Source organism: Manis javanica, chromosome 4 (genome assembly GCF_040802235.1).
Source record: "Manis javanica isolate MJ-LG chromosome 4, MJ_LKY, whole genome shotgun sequence".
NCBI classification, from domain to species: Eukaryota; Metazoa; Chordata; class Mammalia; order Pholidota; family Manidae; genus Manis; species Manis javanica.
In genome coordinates this window covers 27,469,706-27,488,545 of record NC_133159.1, presented here as the reverse complement: position 1 = coordinate 27,488,545, position 18,840 = coordinate 27,469,706, and the positions used below count along the sequence as shown (strand labels likewise).

General features: G+C 35.4%; 1 protein-coding gene and 1 long non-coding RNA gene across 3 annotated transcripts in view; one reads left to right on the top strand and one right to left on the bottom strand.

Annotated features, from left to right (window-relative positions):
• AGO3 (argonaute RISC catalytic component 3) overlaps nt 1-18,840 on the bottom strand; it is a 141,433-nt gene that overhangs the window by 28,893 nt on the left and 93,700 nt on the right. Inside the window, exons 13-18 of one of the 2 annotated variants that reach the window (XM_037021309.2) lie at nt 16,500-16,659; nt 14,877-14,967; nt 4,628-4,822; nt 4,162-4,296; nt 3,558-3,605; nt 1,570-1,671 (exon numbers count right to left, since the gene is read on the bottom strand). In XM_037021309.2, the coding sequence (XP_036877204.1) occupies nt 1,570-1,671; nt 3,558-3,605; nt 4,162-4,296; nt 4,628-4,822; nt 14,877-14,967; nt 16,500-16,659 (731 nt within the window). The remainder of the gene's footprint in view (nt 1-1,569; nt 1,672-3,557; nt 3,606-4,161; nt 4,297-4,627; nt 4,823-14,876; nt 14,968-16,499; nt 16,660-18,840) is intronic. The other variant, XM_037021310.2, reaches the window with a different exon arrangement.
• The window catches only part of LOC108407153 (uncharacterized), a 70,023-nt gene that overhangs the window by 35,756 nt on the left and 15,427 nt on the right, over nt 1-18,840 (top strand). The gene's annotated exons all lie outside the window — the stretch shown is intronic.

Genomic DNA, 18,840 nt, shown 5'->3' with positions numbered 1-18,840 from the left:
AAGAATGCACTCACAGTTACCAAAGGGAAAGGGACTGAGGAGGATGGGTGGGAAGGGAGGGATAAGGGGGAAAACAGGGCATTACAATTAGTACCCATAATGTAGGGGGGTGGGGACATGGGGAAGGCAGTATATACAGAGAAGACAAGTAATGATTGTATAGCATCTTACTATGCTGATGGACAGTGACTGTAATGCGGTATGTGGGAGGGACTTGATAATAGGGGGGGAGTCCAGTAACCATAATGTTGTTCAAGTAATTGTACATTAATGATATAAAAAAAGATCTCTTACAGTGCTTAGAAATGACTGGTTTTTAAAATGTTTTAGCTGGTAACAAATATGACCTTTTTTTGATCTCAGAGAAGTTTGAAAATTCTACCAAAGCTGGCAAGATGTGTAAAAAACCATGTTTTATCCTATTGTGAAATATTCCTGGTCATTTGCTGACTAGATCAAAGGTTCAACTTCATGTTCCAAAGGAAAATTGGTTCTTAAAGTTTCTGGTTAAATACACTGGGGAAATATTCCTACCTTGAAAATTCATAATGACCATGTGCATATCAGTGGTATCCATAAATTCTAGAGTTAAAAAATCTGTTTAACCAGCATTTCCAAGATTTATTTGAACAGAGGATCTTTTTTTCTCCTCTGTGATAGTTATTTAAAAGTCACAGCAATAGCATTCTTTGGCATACATGGAGGGAAATGCTAGGTTAAAATATGTAACCTAGTGACACAGATTTTATTCTCTACACTTTTAACTCTGTTTTGTTAACTGTTACCATCTACCAGGAAAATGTATAGCATTGATTACAAAGAGGAGAAGAAATAAGAACGAAGATAAATAATTCTAAACAAAGACAATAATTCTAAAGTTGTAAGAATAAAACTGGGTTAGTCTATGTGGTAGATATAAAACTTTAAAATACACTGTATAGTAAGGTACATGTGAAATTTCTATTTTAATCAATGACAAATAATCTAAAATAGTTCAGGGCTACTTTCTTTCAGACATTCTGGGAATGTGGACTCAGTCTCTGCTGCTGCAAAGTTTGAAAAGCAATTAATTTAAAACTTATAGTCTACTAAGTGTAGCTAACAAATCAACAGAAAGAGTTTCTTAAAGGAATATGAAAACACTCTTCAAGTTGTTTAACTGAAATTCGAAGGTGTAATTCTATAATGAAACTCACATGCTCAATGTCTGCAGTAAATGTCAAAGTTTTCTATGAAGTACTTTTATAGTACTTTTTTCCTTTTTTATAAAGGAACATGTCAAAGGAGCAATCAGATATTTTAAACATTTTTTGAGGTTTCAGGTTAAATTAAGGACTCAGCTGAGGGAGATTCAATCTATTAAACTATTAATATTCTGGTATTCTCATGGAAATAAGCCCCTCTTAAGGTAAGAAAGGGGAAGAAGTTTATTTCCTGGAAGTTTCATCTAATTTCATGTGGAAACAATTTGGAGTGCAGCGTATTTTTGTCTCCTTTTTCTGAGATTTAAAAAAATATACATAACAGAAGTTCCAGAATCAAAACATTTTATCCAAAGTATAGGCTCACCTGTATTCCAGCGTGGCTACAGAGGTAAAAATCAAATTCGTATGGGTGTGTGATGTCTGTGTCGACTGTGGTTCCAGCTGGGATATTGCCACTTCTTCCAACCTAGGTTTGGTCAAAGTTTAAACAAGATAAAGATAAAGCAGGTATCTGAAAGCACTTTTTAAAATGTATAAATATATAAGTTGACTCCATGTTTCATTGCTTTCAGTTTCAAATACTGCTTAAGGAAGCATGATGAGTGGACCTTATTCTAGACCTGGTTCCTATTCTTAAATGTTGCTGAAAGTGAGAGCTGATTAGTCTTTACTGATGCTTAGCTGGTAGTTGATCACAATATGGAGGGAAGAATTAAAATAAATTTTAAATTACTTTAAGTGCTCTAAATTTATGGTACCTGTGCACAGCAGGTACTCTTAACTTTGTCATCTATGAAAATTGGCATTTTCCATGGAGAACATGATATTTTTAGAGATAGAGGACGCTGTCAACTACATCAACCATAGCCACCATTTGTTAACCATTTATACATCAGATACTTTACATACATTATTCTAATCCTAGTAATCCTGCAAGTTAGGTATTATTCCCATTTGTTTAGGGGAAACTAGGGCTCAGGCATATAAAATAATTAGCTCAATAGCATACAGTAAAGGGCAGAACTGGAAGTCAAACACGGAAATGACTGCAAAGGCCCTATTCCTTTTATTTCATACTAGCAGTTTCAACATCATGTGAGGGAACAGACACCATAATTTTCTCTGAGTAGATATGATATGAATGAAATGGTTCAAAATTCCTGATAATCAAAGGCTCCTAATATGATACTTTAAAATGCATATTTCTACTCACCTCCATCTCCTTATTCCTAACACATTTAAAATCATTAACTGTAAGTCTAGGTTTATTGGGCTAGCAAATCAGAAATTAGTTTACTGACTCACAGACATTATTTCCGCCATGTGAGGGACTGCTGTCAGGAAGTGGCTTGAGTTACAGCTATGTGGACTAACTAAGCAGCTACAGTTTGCTAAGCACAAAACAAAGAAAACAGTTCATAATCTACTAAATTATGCCTATTCTAATTAATATATATACAAAATTGCACTGTATTTAGAGAGGCAACAGAATGCTGGGTTCAATATCACAGATCCACCAGGTTTTAGGCATGGTATTTACCTCTCTGCCTCTGTTTCCTCACTTATAATTATCTCTCATCTATTTTTATAGTAGTATTTAGAGCAAAGGTGAAAAAGAAGTAAAGAAATGAAGGATTGGCATGGGTAAACATCAGATGCTAGTAATTATAAACCTAACTTTGGCTTTCCTAGTACTACTTTTGAAGAAACCTTTGGTTTTCTAGGGACCGATATATACCTGGTAATCTGGGGTCAAAGGCCTGTAACAGCCTGGAGGCCATAACAAAAACTATCACTACTGCTATCAGAGAGGTGGTAGGACAGTGGTTAAGAGCACTCTGGAGCCAGGTTGCCTAGTTTGAGTCCTGGGTTCTACCAACTACTAGCTTTGTAACCTTGGGAGGTTATTTAACCTCCCTGTGTCACAGTTTCCTCCTGTGGAAAGTGGGGATCATAACAGTAAGTAACTTATTGCATGTTTGTGAAGATTAAATGAGTTAAACTTATAAAAAATACCTAGAACAATGTCTGCTATTCTTTCTTTTTCATTCATTATTAGCATTATCACTACCACTATACTCCTAGCTATCCTTTATTGAGTGTTTTTAGTATGTGCCAAGCACCACTCTAAGAGCATTACATATTTTAATTTATTTAGTCTTCTTAACAACCCACATAAAGTATTATCGAAACCTTGCAGAGAAAGAAACTGGTAGAGATGTTAAGTTACTTGCCCAAAGTTATGCAGTAATTATAACAACGACCAAATATATATATATACCAAAGACAAGACACACTCCTCTCTTAGTCTTTTCTATTGAACCCCTTTCCCAAGGGGATATTGACACTTACAATCTTCAGATTTCTCTGCTCCAAGGTTTTCAGGATGGGGGCAGAGCACTGGAAATGATAACAAGACTGCTTGCTATTTGCCCATGTTGCACACAGACAAGAAGACATATTTCCCTAGATATTATACCTTTTTCCCCTCTTAATTATAAAAATATACATTCACATTATAAAATACCTAGAAAATAATTTTGTGAATTTTAAAGGAAGTATTTTAAAAGTTAGTTCATATGAATTTCCACTAATCATTCTAGAAAGTCCCTAGCTTTTAAAAAAAATTTTTACAATATATTTAAAAAGACAATATATAATTTTTTTTCTGAACTATAAGGAAAATATTAACAAAAGAATCATTTTAAACCTATAAGTTTCTCCACAAGAACAAAAAAAGCATTAAAGGGATTTTGAACATTTGGAATGTTACTAGAAATTCTAGAAAGTTAAAAAGTAACAACCTACTTTCATGCTTCTGTAACTCATAATCTGCTTTGTTGAAATTTTCTATTCTATATTAGAAACTCTGCTGTTGGCAGAGAGCCTTTGTTAAGTGCTCTATGAACTATTTAGATAAGCTTGGTTTATAATACTACAACAGATGGCAGATTACCCTTTCTGTCCTATCAGCACAAAATAATCGAGTGTGATGTCTCTTCTGAACTACAATGTAGGTTATTCCAGGTTGATAGTCTTTCTCCAAACTGATGCAGGCTTCTCGAATTGCTAGTAGTTCATAATATAATACCTAGATAAGATGAAATGGAAAGATCTGATATAGTCAGCTGTTCTCGTATACATACTTCAAAGTAAGATAATTTAGTCTCAGAATTTCTTAATCTTATCACTCAATAGCTGAATGTACTCTATTCCATCTTAACTATTATCAGAGCATCATTTAGCAAGCAAGCCTACATATCCATAGAAAATGTTTTAAAAGGGAAAATCTAAGGAACCATCAACTTTTGACTTTAGGGACTCTTGACTTAATTGAGGACTTCTAACTTCAGAACTAGACACCATATTATAAACACAGTATCTTCTTTAGTCATAGTACGATGAGATAACAAACAACCAACCTGCCTAAACTGTCCCTCTGAAACACCATCCCGATAAAAGATGATACGAGTAGGTTTGAACCGAGTTGACTTATAAAACTGAATGAGAAGTTCTCGGACCATGGAGGCTAAATCCTGGATGATTTCCTGTCGGGGTCTCTGAACTCTTACTGTGGCACAGTATCTGCTTGGGTGGGCATCCATACTACCCACAACCTAGTAGAAAAAGTAAAGAAAGATAGATATTAAGATAATCAAAATTACATGAATCTGAATTTTACCACAATAAAAAAGAATGGAAAAAAACGTATCTAGATTTCACTTAAATTTGTATTTTACTATAACCTCACTATTATCACTGTTCACTTTGAGAGTAATCAAAAATAGATAATTCCTAGTGAAGAGAGGAATAAAAGACCCAGTACAGGGTAAAAAACTGTTTTCCTATAAGTATGGAGCCCTTTAAATTTGACAACTAGATTGTAATTTATAGATGTTGCTGGTATACCTAAAGATGAGTAAGAAAAGAAAGACAGATATACATAAAGACAGTAAGAGTCAAAGCAATCTTGACAAAGAAGAACATAGCTCCCTGACTTCAAGCTACACTATAAAGCTACAATAACCAAAACAATATGGTAATGGTATAAGAACAGACACATAGATCAATGGAATAGAATAAAGCCCAGAAATAAACCCACACAAATATAGTCAATTAATATATGATAAAGGAGCCATGAATATACAATGAGGAAAAGATAGTCTCTTCAATAAATGGTGTTGGGATACACAGAAAGCTACATGCAAGAGAATGAAACTGGATTCTTGTCTAACTCCATATACAAAAGTAAACTTGGAATGGATTAAAGACCTCAATATAAGAGATGAAACCATAAAACTCTCAGAAGAAAACATAGGTAAAAATCTCTTGAACTTAAGTATGAGCAATTTTTTCTGGACACATCTCCCCAGGCAAGGGGAAAAAAGCAAAAATGAACAAGTGGGACTACATCAATCTAAAAATCTTCTGTACAGCAAAGGATACCATCAACCAAACAAAAAGACAACCTACAGTATGGGAGAATATATTTATAAATGATTTATCCAATTATATACATCCAAAATATACAAAGAACTCATATGGCAGGGAGAGGATTAAAGATGGCGGTGTGAGAGGTGAGACAGAGGCTTCCTTTTAAAACCACATATAATATGAAAATATAATTAATACAACTAATCCTGAAAGAGAAACAGGAAAGAGGACTGCGCCAGACTGCATACACCTGGAGAAAACAGCAGACCTCATGGAACAAGGTAACGTACAAAAGCTGTGGCCCGGTGGGACCCAAACCATTCCCCCACCCCAGCTCATGGGCTGGAGGAAGAGAAACAGAGCGGGGAGGGAGTGGAGGCCTGGGACTGCTGAATACCTAGCTCTGGAGATCTGCTCTGGGAGCATAAACCTACATTTCATGGTGTTTTCATGATACTCTCGTGATTAGGGGATTGGAAAGCTAAGACAGGCAGAATTCCTGGAGAGACTGAGATTCCAGTCACTGTGGAAAGCAGGGATCCATATCCGGATGTTCTGGAACGAAAAAAAGGCAGGTGGTCTGAGAGACTTCCTAACAAGGAAGCCCTAAGTAAGAGGGCTGCTAAAGGGGCAAGGATTGAGCTTACTGCTCAGGAGAAAGGACCGGTAGAAAAAACTGTCTGGGTGCACTTTGCCCAACAGGTTGGGAGCTTTCACGATTTCCAGGTGCTCCCGCTCCATGGCTGGCTATACAGCTCCAAGGACCCCCTCCGTAATAGGCAGCCTACTGTGCCTTTTTCCGGGCCAGCTCCACCTGGCTCGCAAACCGGGAAACCCTACCCTGGCGTTAGGCAAGCCAGAGGGAAGATCTGTCTACAGCAACTACAAACACAAAGCATAGAGGCTTATACCTGTGTGCTCAGCCCGCTGGTTCAGGCAGTGGAGACAGGCATAGCGGCCGGGAAGCAGAAAACAGCTCTTTCCTCCACCCAGGAACCAATCCCACTCAACTGCGACCCCTGACATTGCTTCAGGGGCTGAGCAGCTCCAGAGAGTAGAGCTTTCGGACACTAGAGGGCGCCATATACAAATATGAAATGCCAAAGGAACCTGGCTCAGAGTAAAATTAATATAATCCCCGAAAAAGATGACATGGGCCTCACGACTCTTCCTGAAAGGGAGTTCAAAATGAAAATCATTAACATGCTAATGGAGGTACGGAAAGATATTCAAGAACTCAGGAATGAATTCCGGTTGGAGATCCAATTGTTGAAGAGCACAGTAGAGGGTATTAAAAGCAGATTAGATATGGTGGAGGTGAGGATAAATGAAATAGAAACCAGAGAAGAGGAATACAAGGAAGCTGAGGCACAGAGAAAAAAAAGGATCTCTAGAAATGAAAGAATATTGAGAGAACTGTGTGACCAATCCAAATGGAACAATATTCGCATTATATGGGTACCAGAAGAAGAAGAGAGAAAGGGATAGAAAATGTCTTTGAGGGGGTAATTGCTGAAAATTTCCCCAATCTAGGGAAGGAGATACCCTCTCAGGCCATGGAGATCCACAGATCTCCCAACACAAGGGACCCAAGGAAGATAACACCAAGACATATAGTAATTAAAATGGCAAAGATCAAGGATAAGGACAGACTATTAAAAACAGCCAGAGAGAGAAGTAAGATGACATACAAAGGAAAGCCCATCAGGCTAACATTAGACTTCTCAGCAGAAACCTTACAAGTCAGAAGGAAGTGGCATGCTACATTTAATGCAATGAAGCAGAAGGGCCTGGAACCAAGAGTACATTTTCTGGCAAGATAATCATTTAAATTTGAAGGAGGGATTAAACAATTTCTACATAAGCAAAAGCTGAAAGAATTTACCTTCCACAAATCATCTCTACAGTCTATTTTGGAGGGACTGCTATTGATGGAAGTGTTCCTAAGGTTTAATGGCTGTCAACAGAGGTAATAAAACTACAGTAAAGAAAGGAGAACAGCTAGTTACAAAGCAATAGCAAAATTAAATTAACTATCCCCAAAGTCAATCAAGGGATAGACAAAGAGTACAGAATATGATACCTAATATATAAAGAATGGAGGAGGAAGAAAAAGGAGGAGAAAAAGAAAAGAACCTTTAGATTGTGTTTGTAATAGCATATTAAGTGAGTAAAGTTAGACTCTTAGATAGTAAGGTACTTAACCCTGAACCTTTGGTAGAACGAATCTAAAGTCTGCAATGGCAAAAAGTACATACCTATCAATAATCACCCTAAATGAAAATCGACTGAATGCACCAATCAAAAGACATAGAGTCACTAAATGCATAAAAAAACAAGACCTTTCTATATGCTGTCTACAAGAGACTCACTTTAAACCAAAGACATACACAGACTAAAAGTGAAAGAATGGAAAAAAATATTTAATGCAACTAATAAGGAGAAAAAAGCAGGAGTTGCAGTACTTCTATCAGAAAAAATAGATTTCAAAACAAAGTCACAAAAGACAAAGAAGGACATTACATAATGATAAAGGGGTTAATCCAACAAGAAGATATAACCATTATAAATATCTATGCTCCCAACACAGGAGCACCTACATATGTGAAACAAATACTAACTGAATTAAAAGGGGTAACAGAATGCAATGCATTCATTATAGGAGACTCAACACTTCACTCACTCTGAAGGACAGATCAACCACACAGAAAATAAGTAAGGACACAGAGGCACTGAACAACACATTAGAACAGATGGACCTAACAGACATCTACAGAACTCTATACCCAAAAGCAGCAGAATATACATTCTTCTCAAGTGCACATGGGACATTTTCAAGAACAGATTATATACAAGGCCACAAAAGGAGCCTCAGTAAATTAAAAAAAGACTGAAATTGTACCATCCAGTTTCACAGACCACGAAGGTATGAAACTAGAAATAAATTATGCAAAGAAAACAAAAAATCCCACAAACACATGGAGGCATCACAACATGCACCTAAATAACTAATGAATCAATGACCACATAAAAAGAGAGACCAAGCAATATATGGAGACAAATGACAACAATAATTCAACACCACAAAATCTGTGGGACGCAGCCAAAGCCATGCTAAGAGGGAAGTATATTGTAATACAGGCCTACCTCAGTAAAGAAAAACAATCCCATATAAGCAGTCCAAACTCACAATAATGAAACTAATTAAAGAAGAACAAATGAGGCCCAAAGTCAGGAGAAGGAGGGACATAATAAAGATTAGAGCAGAAATAAATAAAATCAAGAAGAATAAAACAATAGAAAGAATCAATGAAAGCAAGAGATGGCTCTTCAAGAAATTAAACAAAATAGATAAACCCCTAGCCAGACTTATCAAGAAAAAAAGAGAGTCTACAGACATAAACAGAATCAGAAATGAGAAAGGAAAAATCAAGATGACACTACAGAAATACAAAGAATTATGAGAGAATACTATGAAAAATTATATGCTAACAAACTAGATAACCTAGAAGAAATGGACAACTTTCTAGAAAAATACAACCTTCCAAGGCTGACCAAGGAAGAAACAGAAAATCTGAACGGACCAATTACCAGCAACAAAATCGAACTGGTAATCAAAAAACTACCTAAGAACAAAACACCTGGAACAGATGGCTTCACCGCTGAATTTTATCAAACATTTAGTGAAGACCTAATACTCATCCTCATTAAAGTTTTCCAATGAGTAGAAGAGGGAATACTTCCAAACTCATTCTATGAGGCCAGCATCACTCTAATACCAAAACCAGGCAAAGACACCACAAAAAAAGATAATTACAGACCAATATCCTTGATGAACATAGATGCAAAAATACTCAACAAAATATTAGCAAACTGAATTAAAAAATACATCAAAAAGATCATCCATCATGATCAAGTGGGATTCATCCCAGGGATGCAAGGATGGTACAACATTCAAAAATTCATCATCATCATCCACTATATCAACCAAAAAGAAGGACAAATACCACATGATCATCTCCATAGATGCTGAAAAAGCATTTGACAAAATTCAACATCCATTCATGATAAAAATTCTCAACAAAATGGGTATAGAGGGCAAGTACCTCAACATAATAAAGGCCATATATGACAAACAAACAGCCAACATCATAATTAACAGCGAGAAGCTGAAAGCTTTTCCTTTAAGATCAAGAACAAGACAAGGATGCCCACTTTCCCCACTTCTATTCAACGTAGTACTGGAGGTCCTACCCAGAGCAATCAGACAACATGAAGAAATAAAAGGCATCCAGATTGGCAAAGAAGAAGTTAAACTGTCTCTGTTTGCAGATGACATGATATTGTACATAAAAAACCCTAAAGAATCCTCTCCAAAACTATTATCTCTAATATCTGAATTCAGCAAAGTTGCAGGATACAAAATTAATACACAGAAATCTGTGGCATTCCTATACACTAACCATGAACTAGCAGAAGAGAAATCAGGAAAATTCATAATTGCATCAAAAAGAATAAAATACCTAGGAATAAACCTAACCAAGGAAGTGAAAGACCTATACTCACAAAACTACAAGACACTCATGAGAGAAAAATTAAAGAAGATACCAATAAATGGAAACACATTCCATGCTCATGGATAGGAAGAATTAATATTGTCAAAATGGATATCCTGCCTAAAGCAAACTACAGATTAATGCAATTCCTATCAAAATACCAACAGCATTCTTCAATGAACTAGAGAAAATCATTCTAAAATTCATATGGAACCACAAAAGACCTTGAATAGCCAAGGCAATTCTGAGAAGGAAGAATAAAGCTGGGAGAATTATGCTCCCCAACTTCAAGCTCTACTACAAAGCCACAGTAATCAAGACAATTTGGTACTGGCATTAGAACTGACCCAATGGAACAGACTAGAGAGCCCTGATATAAACCCAACCATATATGGTCAATTAATATATGATAAAGGAGCCATGGACATACAATGGGAAAATAACAGCCTCTTCAATAGCTGGTGTTGGCAAAACTGGACAGCTACATGCAAGAGAATGAAACTGGATTATTGTTTAACCCCACACACAAAAGTAATTTCAAAATGGATCAAAGACCTAAATGTAAGTCATGAAACCATAAAACTCTTAGAAGACAACATAGGCAAAAATGTCCTGAATATAAACATGAGCAACTTCTTCCTGAACGCATCTCCTTGAGCGAGGGAAAGAAAAGCAAAAATGAACACATGGGACTACATCAAACTAACAAGCATCTGTACGGCAAAGCACACCATCAAGAGAACAAAAAGGCATCCTACAGTATGGGAGAATATATTTGTAAATGACATATCCGAGAAGCAGTTAACATCCAAAATATATAAAGAACTTACATGCCTCAATATCCAAACAGCAAATAATCCGATTAACAAATGGGCAGAGGATATGAAAAGACAGTTCTCGAAAGAGAAATTCAGATGGCCAACAGACACATGAAAAGATACTCCACATCATTAATCATCAGGAAATGCAAATTAAAGCCACAATAAGATATCACCTCACACCAGTAAGGATGGCCAGCATCGAAAAGACTAAGAACAACAAATGCTCGTGAGGATGCGGAGAAAGTGGAACCCTTCTACACTGCTGGTGGGAATGTAAGCTAGTTCAACCATTGTGGAAAGCAATATTGAGGTTCCTCAGAAAACTCAAAATAGAAATACCATTTGACCCGGGAATCCCACTCCTTGGAATTTACCCAAAGAATACAACTTCTCAGATTCAAAAAGACATATGCATCCTTATGTTTATTGCAGTGCTTTTTACAATAGCCAAGATATGGAAGCAACCTAAGTGCCCATCTGTAGATGAATGGATAAAGAAGATGTGGTACATATACACAACGGAATATTATTCAGCCATAAAAAGAAAGAAATCCTGCCATTTGTGACAATATGGATGGATCTAGAGGGTTTTAATGCTAAGTGAAATAAGCCAGGCTGAGAAAGGCCAATGCCAGAGGATTTCACTTATATATGGAATCTACAAACAAAGCAAAACAAAATGAATAAAATAGTAGTAGACTCATAGATACTGAGAGGTGACTAGAGGTAACCATGGTGGAGGGTTTGGGATGGGTGAGATGGGTGAGGCGGATAAAAAGAGGCACAAAATCTTAATCATAATACAAGTTGGTCAAGGGGATGAAGTGCTCCACAGAAAATACAGTCAATGGTTCTGTAACGTTTTTCTATGTTGGCAGATAGTAACTGCACTATTTGGGGGTAAGAATTTAATAATGTGTGTACCTGTTGACTCACTGTCTTGTATAGTTGAAAACTATATAATATTGTCTATCAAGTATACTTTAATAAAAAAAGGTTTCAAAAAAAAAGTAAGAGAAAGGAGATAAGTAAAAAAAGAGGGCCCATTTAAACCCTTTAATTTCTCTTTATACCTTTTAATACTTTAACCACCCCAGAATCCATATTTGACTTTGGCATCATCTTAGAATTGTTTCATTTCAAATTTTAAAAGAACTTCTCTCTTACTGCAAATGTCCTAGACTGGAAGGCTTCAAACCATAGTCAATCTTACTGCATTTTATTTGAGTTTTGTATCTTGTCATTTGCTTAGAGAAGTTAATCTTGGTTTTGACAGTCATAGCTATCTTAATTTTGTCTTTCTGTAACTGGTTTAATATTGTTGTGTTTGGAGCAGAGGGAACCTTCAAGCATGGACTTACAAACTCACCTTGACTATAGTCAGTCACAGACCTACTGAAGCATGATCCCTGAAACCTGAACTTAAAAAAAAGTCTACACATCATTGTTACCGGAGCCTAGGCTGAGAACCAGCTGATCACTCTGCCTCCAGCTTCTCTTTTTTCCAGGGTATTTACACCAAAGTCATGTTTCAAAAATGGAACTCTGCATGCTCACTGCAGCATTATTTACAGAAGACAAGACACGGAAACAACCTAAATGTCTATCAGTGGATGAATGGATAAAGAAAATGTGGCATACATACACAATGGAATACTATTCAGCCATAAAAATGAATGAAATCTTGCCATTTGTGACAACATGGATGGACAGTGAGGCATTATGCTAAGTGAAATAAGTCAGATACAGAAAGACAAATACTGTTCCATCTCACTTATGTGTGGAATCTAAATACAAAACAAAACAAAACACACAAAAACAACTGAGCTCATAGGTATAGCGAACAGATTTGTGGTTGCCAGAGGCAGGAGGTGGGTGTAAGTGAAAGGGGTAAAAATGTACAACCTTTCAGTTGTAAAATAAATAAGTCATGAAGATGTAATGTACAACATGGTGACTACAGACGATAATACCATATTGCATAGTTGCAAGTTTGCTAAGAGAATAAATCTTACAAGTTCCTATTACAAGAAAAAAAATTTATAACTATTGTGGTGGCAGATGTTAACCAGACTTATTATGGCGATTATTTTACAATATATACAAATATTGAGTCATTTTGTGGTATACTTGAAATAAATATGTCAATTATACCTCAGTTTAAAAATAAATAAAAACAGTACTTCAAAAGGGTATCTAACTTCCTGCCAGTAATTTAAATGCCTTACTTGAAACTAAAATATGGAAAATTCTTACATTTCTCTTTTGTCTTAGGTCAGAGTTGGAAATAATGAAGAGTGTTCTAAAAAAATGAGCTAGAAATTGTCTACTTATTATGTACACAGGGTTGTATCTGCTTTTTCTTTATCTTCTATATATAAAAAAACTAACAAACATACAAATACAAATAAAAAAACTCTAACCATTTCTCTCCCTGAATGTTATCTCTCTACTAAAAGATAAATTCACACCTCACATGATGGCACAAAAAGGCCTCACCAGAGCTTATGAGCCTCACAACCTGCTATCCTACATTCCAATTCCCTGCATTTCTCAATATTGTCCAAACATACCAGGTCTTTGCAGTATAAAATTTAATTTACATTTCCAGCAAGGCAATGTCTATTATACTATGTGTCATTTATTACTACATTTGTTTCTCATACTGGTCTTTTAAATTCTTAGGAATAGAGCCATATAGCAAAAAGAATCAATAAATTCTATTTATAAGACCTCTGATGATCATAAAAGAGAGTAAATATTTGGTAGAAATGGATTTAGTAGAAAAGGATATGACTACCCAGAAGTTTAAAAGAAATAAATATGCTTAAACTTTCTTGGAAAAATGACCCTCAAATAGCAAATCCAAAATAAGTCTTTTGAATTTGTTTTAAATCATTTTATTTTCTATAAGAACATTTTTATGAATGTCAGAGATGGCTCAGTATTACCTCTAGGACACAATTCATGTGTAATTATAAGACTACAAAGCAATGTAATTAACATTATTAACAGATAAAGTTCAGTTTTCTTCACTAGTGAAATCAATTTTGGAATCACAAGTGAAAAATTTAATATTACTATCATTTTCAAAGATAAATAAGATTTATTAGATTGTTAAGACTTCAGGTTATTTTAATGGATGATAGAAAAGATACAAAAATGTCCTACAGTTTAATTTCTGAAATTTATCAAATATGCCTAATATGTTGACATTTTAAAAACGTTGGCACTTGTTAAAATCAAGCAGTTATCAAGTTAGGTAAACATTATCTGGTTTTCTGAAGTCTATGAGAAATACATTTAAAGGAACTGGCACCAAAAGGTTACAAATAAAATAGGCAGATATTAAAAGTAGGAATGGCAATATCAAAATAAAGAATCGAGGTGCAAAGTATTAAATTGGATAAAAACAAAAATTATTTTATATTGAAAAAAATGCAACCCACCAAGCTTATATATAATGCATCTTTTAGTAATAAAGACACAACCAAAATATATAAACTATTTTTACTGAATTATAATAAAAGTAACTGAATATTGAATTACAAGAAGTAACTGAAAATACACCATCATGGAGAAATCAAAAGGCAAATTAAAGTGGGAAACAGAAGATATGAGTAATATAATTAAGAAACTTGATTTAATATGTATATATGGAACTTGAAGCCCCAAACCAGAGAATGAGCATTCCTTTCAAAATTCCAAAGAACATTTCAGTTGGCTATAGAGTGAGATTTCAAAGAAAGTTAAGAAGTTGAATTTTAATGTTAAAATTAATTTAGTGTTAAAATTTTAATGCTGAGCCAAAATGTTGATCTTCATCTAATTTTTACATAAACCTGATTAGTAACACTTACAGCAGCAATAGAAGGTTTCTTCCCATCACCAGCTGGTGGGTGAGTCACATCTGCTCCCAAAAAGATCACTGGTTGCTGGAACACAGAAGGTCTTAAACACATTTTTTAAGAGTTAGATAATTCATTTTTTTCATTAGCCATTTATCTGTTTCATACTACTGCAACACAACTGCAAGCTGTAGACACAGCACAGGGGAGGTCCTATATGACAGCAGCATAGGCCTGAACTACTGACAGCTTTATTCTCTTAATTCATGAATGAAAAGTTGTCACAATGGGTCTATCCAATGTCTTATTCAGAGCAGTTTTCTGCCCTAAGCAGTGGTGCTGTTGGTTGCAAAAGGCAACTGCTGTTAATGTTTTTCTAATAGGCATAAAATGGTAAACTTCCTCATATTAATCCACCAATCTGTATCAATCTTTCTTTGATCTACTTACATTTTAAGTTTATGTAATCTCTTAAAGAGAAAAAGAGTCACTAAACTTAACAGTAGAAGGAATTATGGGAGTCTACTATTCCCCTTCTCCTGATCAAAAGTATAAATTTGAGTAACATATATTTAACAGTCTTAAAGTAGCTACTAGTTCACTTTATTTTTAAAACTATATCCTTTAAGATTCAAATGGTTATTTCTTAGTTCTTGGACTTGATAAAATTCTATATTCATTTCATTTATGAATTTCATCTCATATTTAATAGGAACAGGGAGTAGAGGCAGCATGGAAAAACAGGGAAAAAAAGAGCTTTTTTATGAAACACATATGATTTGTGGTGCATACTGGTCAAGATGATGAATTTTTAAAAGCTTTAGCTGCTTCACCTATTAAAAGGAAACTTGTTCCATTATCCAAGTAATGGCTCTTGCCTAGCACCTGTTTGTAGGTTACCATTCTCATACTTCCTAAGATCTCATAGAAATGATGGCATTCTAACAGTAACATCTGTTGTCCCTGTGACTGTAGCAGGGGCTGATGTGGCTTACTTAACTAATGTACTTAACTGACAAATGCCCCAAGACCCTCCTTTCTTCCCTCACTTTCCAGGTGAGTGTGTAGCCTCATGATGGGTTCTCCAGTGAGAAATAAAGTTTTTGATACTTTTCAGCTAAGCAAGAGGATTTTATAAGGGAATCTCTTTTTTTTGATTGATTCTTTTTCATTTCTAAGAAATGGATTATATTATATACCATATATCATATAATCTACTTATATTTTACCTAGTAATATATCACGGACAATCTTTCAGGTTAAAATATAGTTCTTTCTCTTTTTTGTACAGCCATGAAATATTCCAGAGACTGGAAGTAAAAAAATTAAATTCATAACTTTCCCAGTGATGGACCTTCAGTATCACTGTCTTTTAAAAATGCAAATCAGATCATTCCTCTTTCCTTCACAGACTTTCCTTTTTGCATAAAATAAGACCTATATTTCCTAACATGGCCTTAATGGCTAAGGGAATCTCTTAATCTAGACAATCCAAACTCTTAATTTTTTGCCAAAACATCTATGGCATGAATCACCAAAGCTATCTCTTATACAGATCTCAAGTATGGCAGTATACAGAAAAATTAAGATATGAAAAAATAATGGACATTTTCTTAAGTGATTAGCTTATCTTACCTTTGATGAGGTACAAGAATATTATTGATCCCTCCGAGTTTAACATTTATCTTTAGGCACAGGTTTGAGAGAGTTTGAGGGGATGTTTTTATTACATTCTTGACTTGAACACACTGTGTAGCCATACCCAAAAGTGTATCTCCTACACGTTTCACCTCCGCTATGGAGCAAATACAAATACCTCTAGTTAGAAAAAAGGTCAAACGTCATAGAAAATTAAGCTACTATGTTTCCTCCCCTGAAATGTATCACATATGTAAGGATACCAAAACTTACACCACACTAAAACAATACTTTTAAAATGTAAAGCATACTGCCTTGAAGACTAGCTTACGTATTTAGTGATAATTTTTCAAGTTTCTTTCTTCTTTCATAAGAAAGTATATATATATATATATATATATTGAGAGGGCATCTCTCATATTTATTGATCAAATGGTTGTTAACAACAATAAAATTCTGTATAGGGGAGTCAATGCTCAATGCACAATCATTAATCCACCCCCAGCCTAATTCTTGTCAGTCTCCAATCTTCTGAAGCATAACGAACAAGTTCTTACATGGTGACCAAATTCTTGCATAGTGAATAAGTTCTTATATGGTGAACAGTACAAAGGCAGTCATCACAAAAACTTTCGGTTTTGATCACTCATTATGAACTATAATCAATCAGGTCAAATATGAATATTCGTTTGATTTTTATACTTGATTTATATGTGAATCCCACATTTCTCCCTTTATTAATATTATTATTATTATTTTAAATAAAATGCTGAAGTGGTAGGTAGATGCAAGATAAAGGTAGAAAACATAGTTTAGTGTTGTAAGAGAGCAAATGTAGATGATCAGGTGTGTGCCTGTAGACTATGTGTTAATCCAAGCTAGGCAAGGGCAATAATACATCCACGGATGCAGAAGATTTCTCTCAAAACAGGGGGGGTGAGGCTCTAAGCCTCACCTCTGTTGATCCTCAATTTCTCACCTGATGGCCCCACTGCGACTATGCCTGTCTTAGGTTGTTCCTCCCTTGAGGAATCTTACCCGTCTCTGGCTAACCAGTCATCTTCCGGGGCCATACAGGGAAATGTAAAGTTGGTAAGTGAGAGAGAAGCCATATTGTTTGAAAAGGTTAGCTTTTTACTTCTTTGCAGATTTATGCCCTGTGGCTTCTATGCCCAGCATTTGTCTTGAAGAAAGTATATTTTTATTATAAAAATAGTACAACTACAATAACTAAAAAATCATAAAGAGAAAGCTATCATAACCCCTTGTTTGCATTTTACTGTACTTTTCCCCAGTAATTTTCTCATTTATATTATTTAAATGTAGTTATAGTCACAGAATACTTATTTTCATTTCTATTCTGTAACTGCTAATTTAAAACTACAGAGGTATTGCAGTATTAATAAAAGGTCCTGGTGTGCCAAATGATTTCACTCATCTGTGCAGCATAAGAACAAAGCAAAAACTGAAGGAACAAAACAGCAGCAGACTCACAGAACCCAAGAATGGACTAACAGTTACCAAAGGGAAAGGGACTGGGGAGGGTTGGTGGGAAGGAAGGGATAAGGGGAATAAGGAGCATTATGATTAGCACACATAATATAGGGGGGAGGCACGGGGAAAGCAGTATAGCACAGAGAAGACAAGTAGTGATTCTACAGCATCTTACTACACTGATGGACAGTGACTGTAATGGGGTACGTGGTAGGGTCTTGATAATGGGGGGAATCTAGTAACTACAATGTTGCTCATGTGATTTTATATGAATGATAACAAAAAGGAATAAAGGACCTTGTAACTTTCCTCCTCTGCCATTATAACTATCAATGCATACAACTTCCTATATAAAACACATGGAAAACATTTTAAAATAAAAATTGAGAACACTCTCCACATTCTGTTTTGCAAATTGTCACTTTCACTTAATAATATAGTATGTTCTGAATCTTAAAATATAGATTGCCCTTATTATTATTATTTCTTTTTTTTATTAAGGTATTATTGATATACACTCTGATGAAGGTTTTACATGAAAAACACTGTGCTTACTACATTCACCCATATTATCGAGTCCCCCCAATATCCCATTGCACTCACTGCCCATCAGTGTAGTAAGATGCCACAGAGTCACTATTTGCTCCTCTGTGCTACACTGTCTTCTCCATGATCCCCCACACCCCGTGTGCCAATCATAATATGCCTCAAATCCCTTCTCCCTCCCCACCCACACTCCCACACCCTTTTCCTTTGGTAACCACTAGTTCCTTCATGCAGTCTGGGAGTCTGCTGCTGTTTTGTTCCTTCAGTTTTGCTTCGTTATTAATACTCCACAAATGAG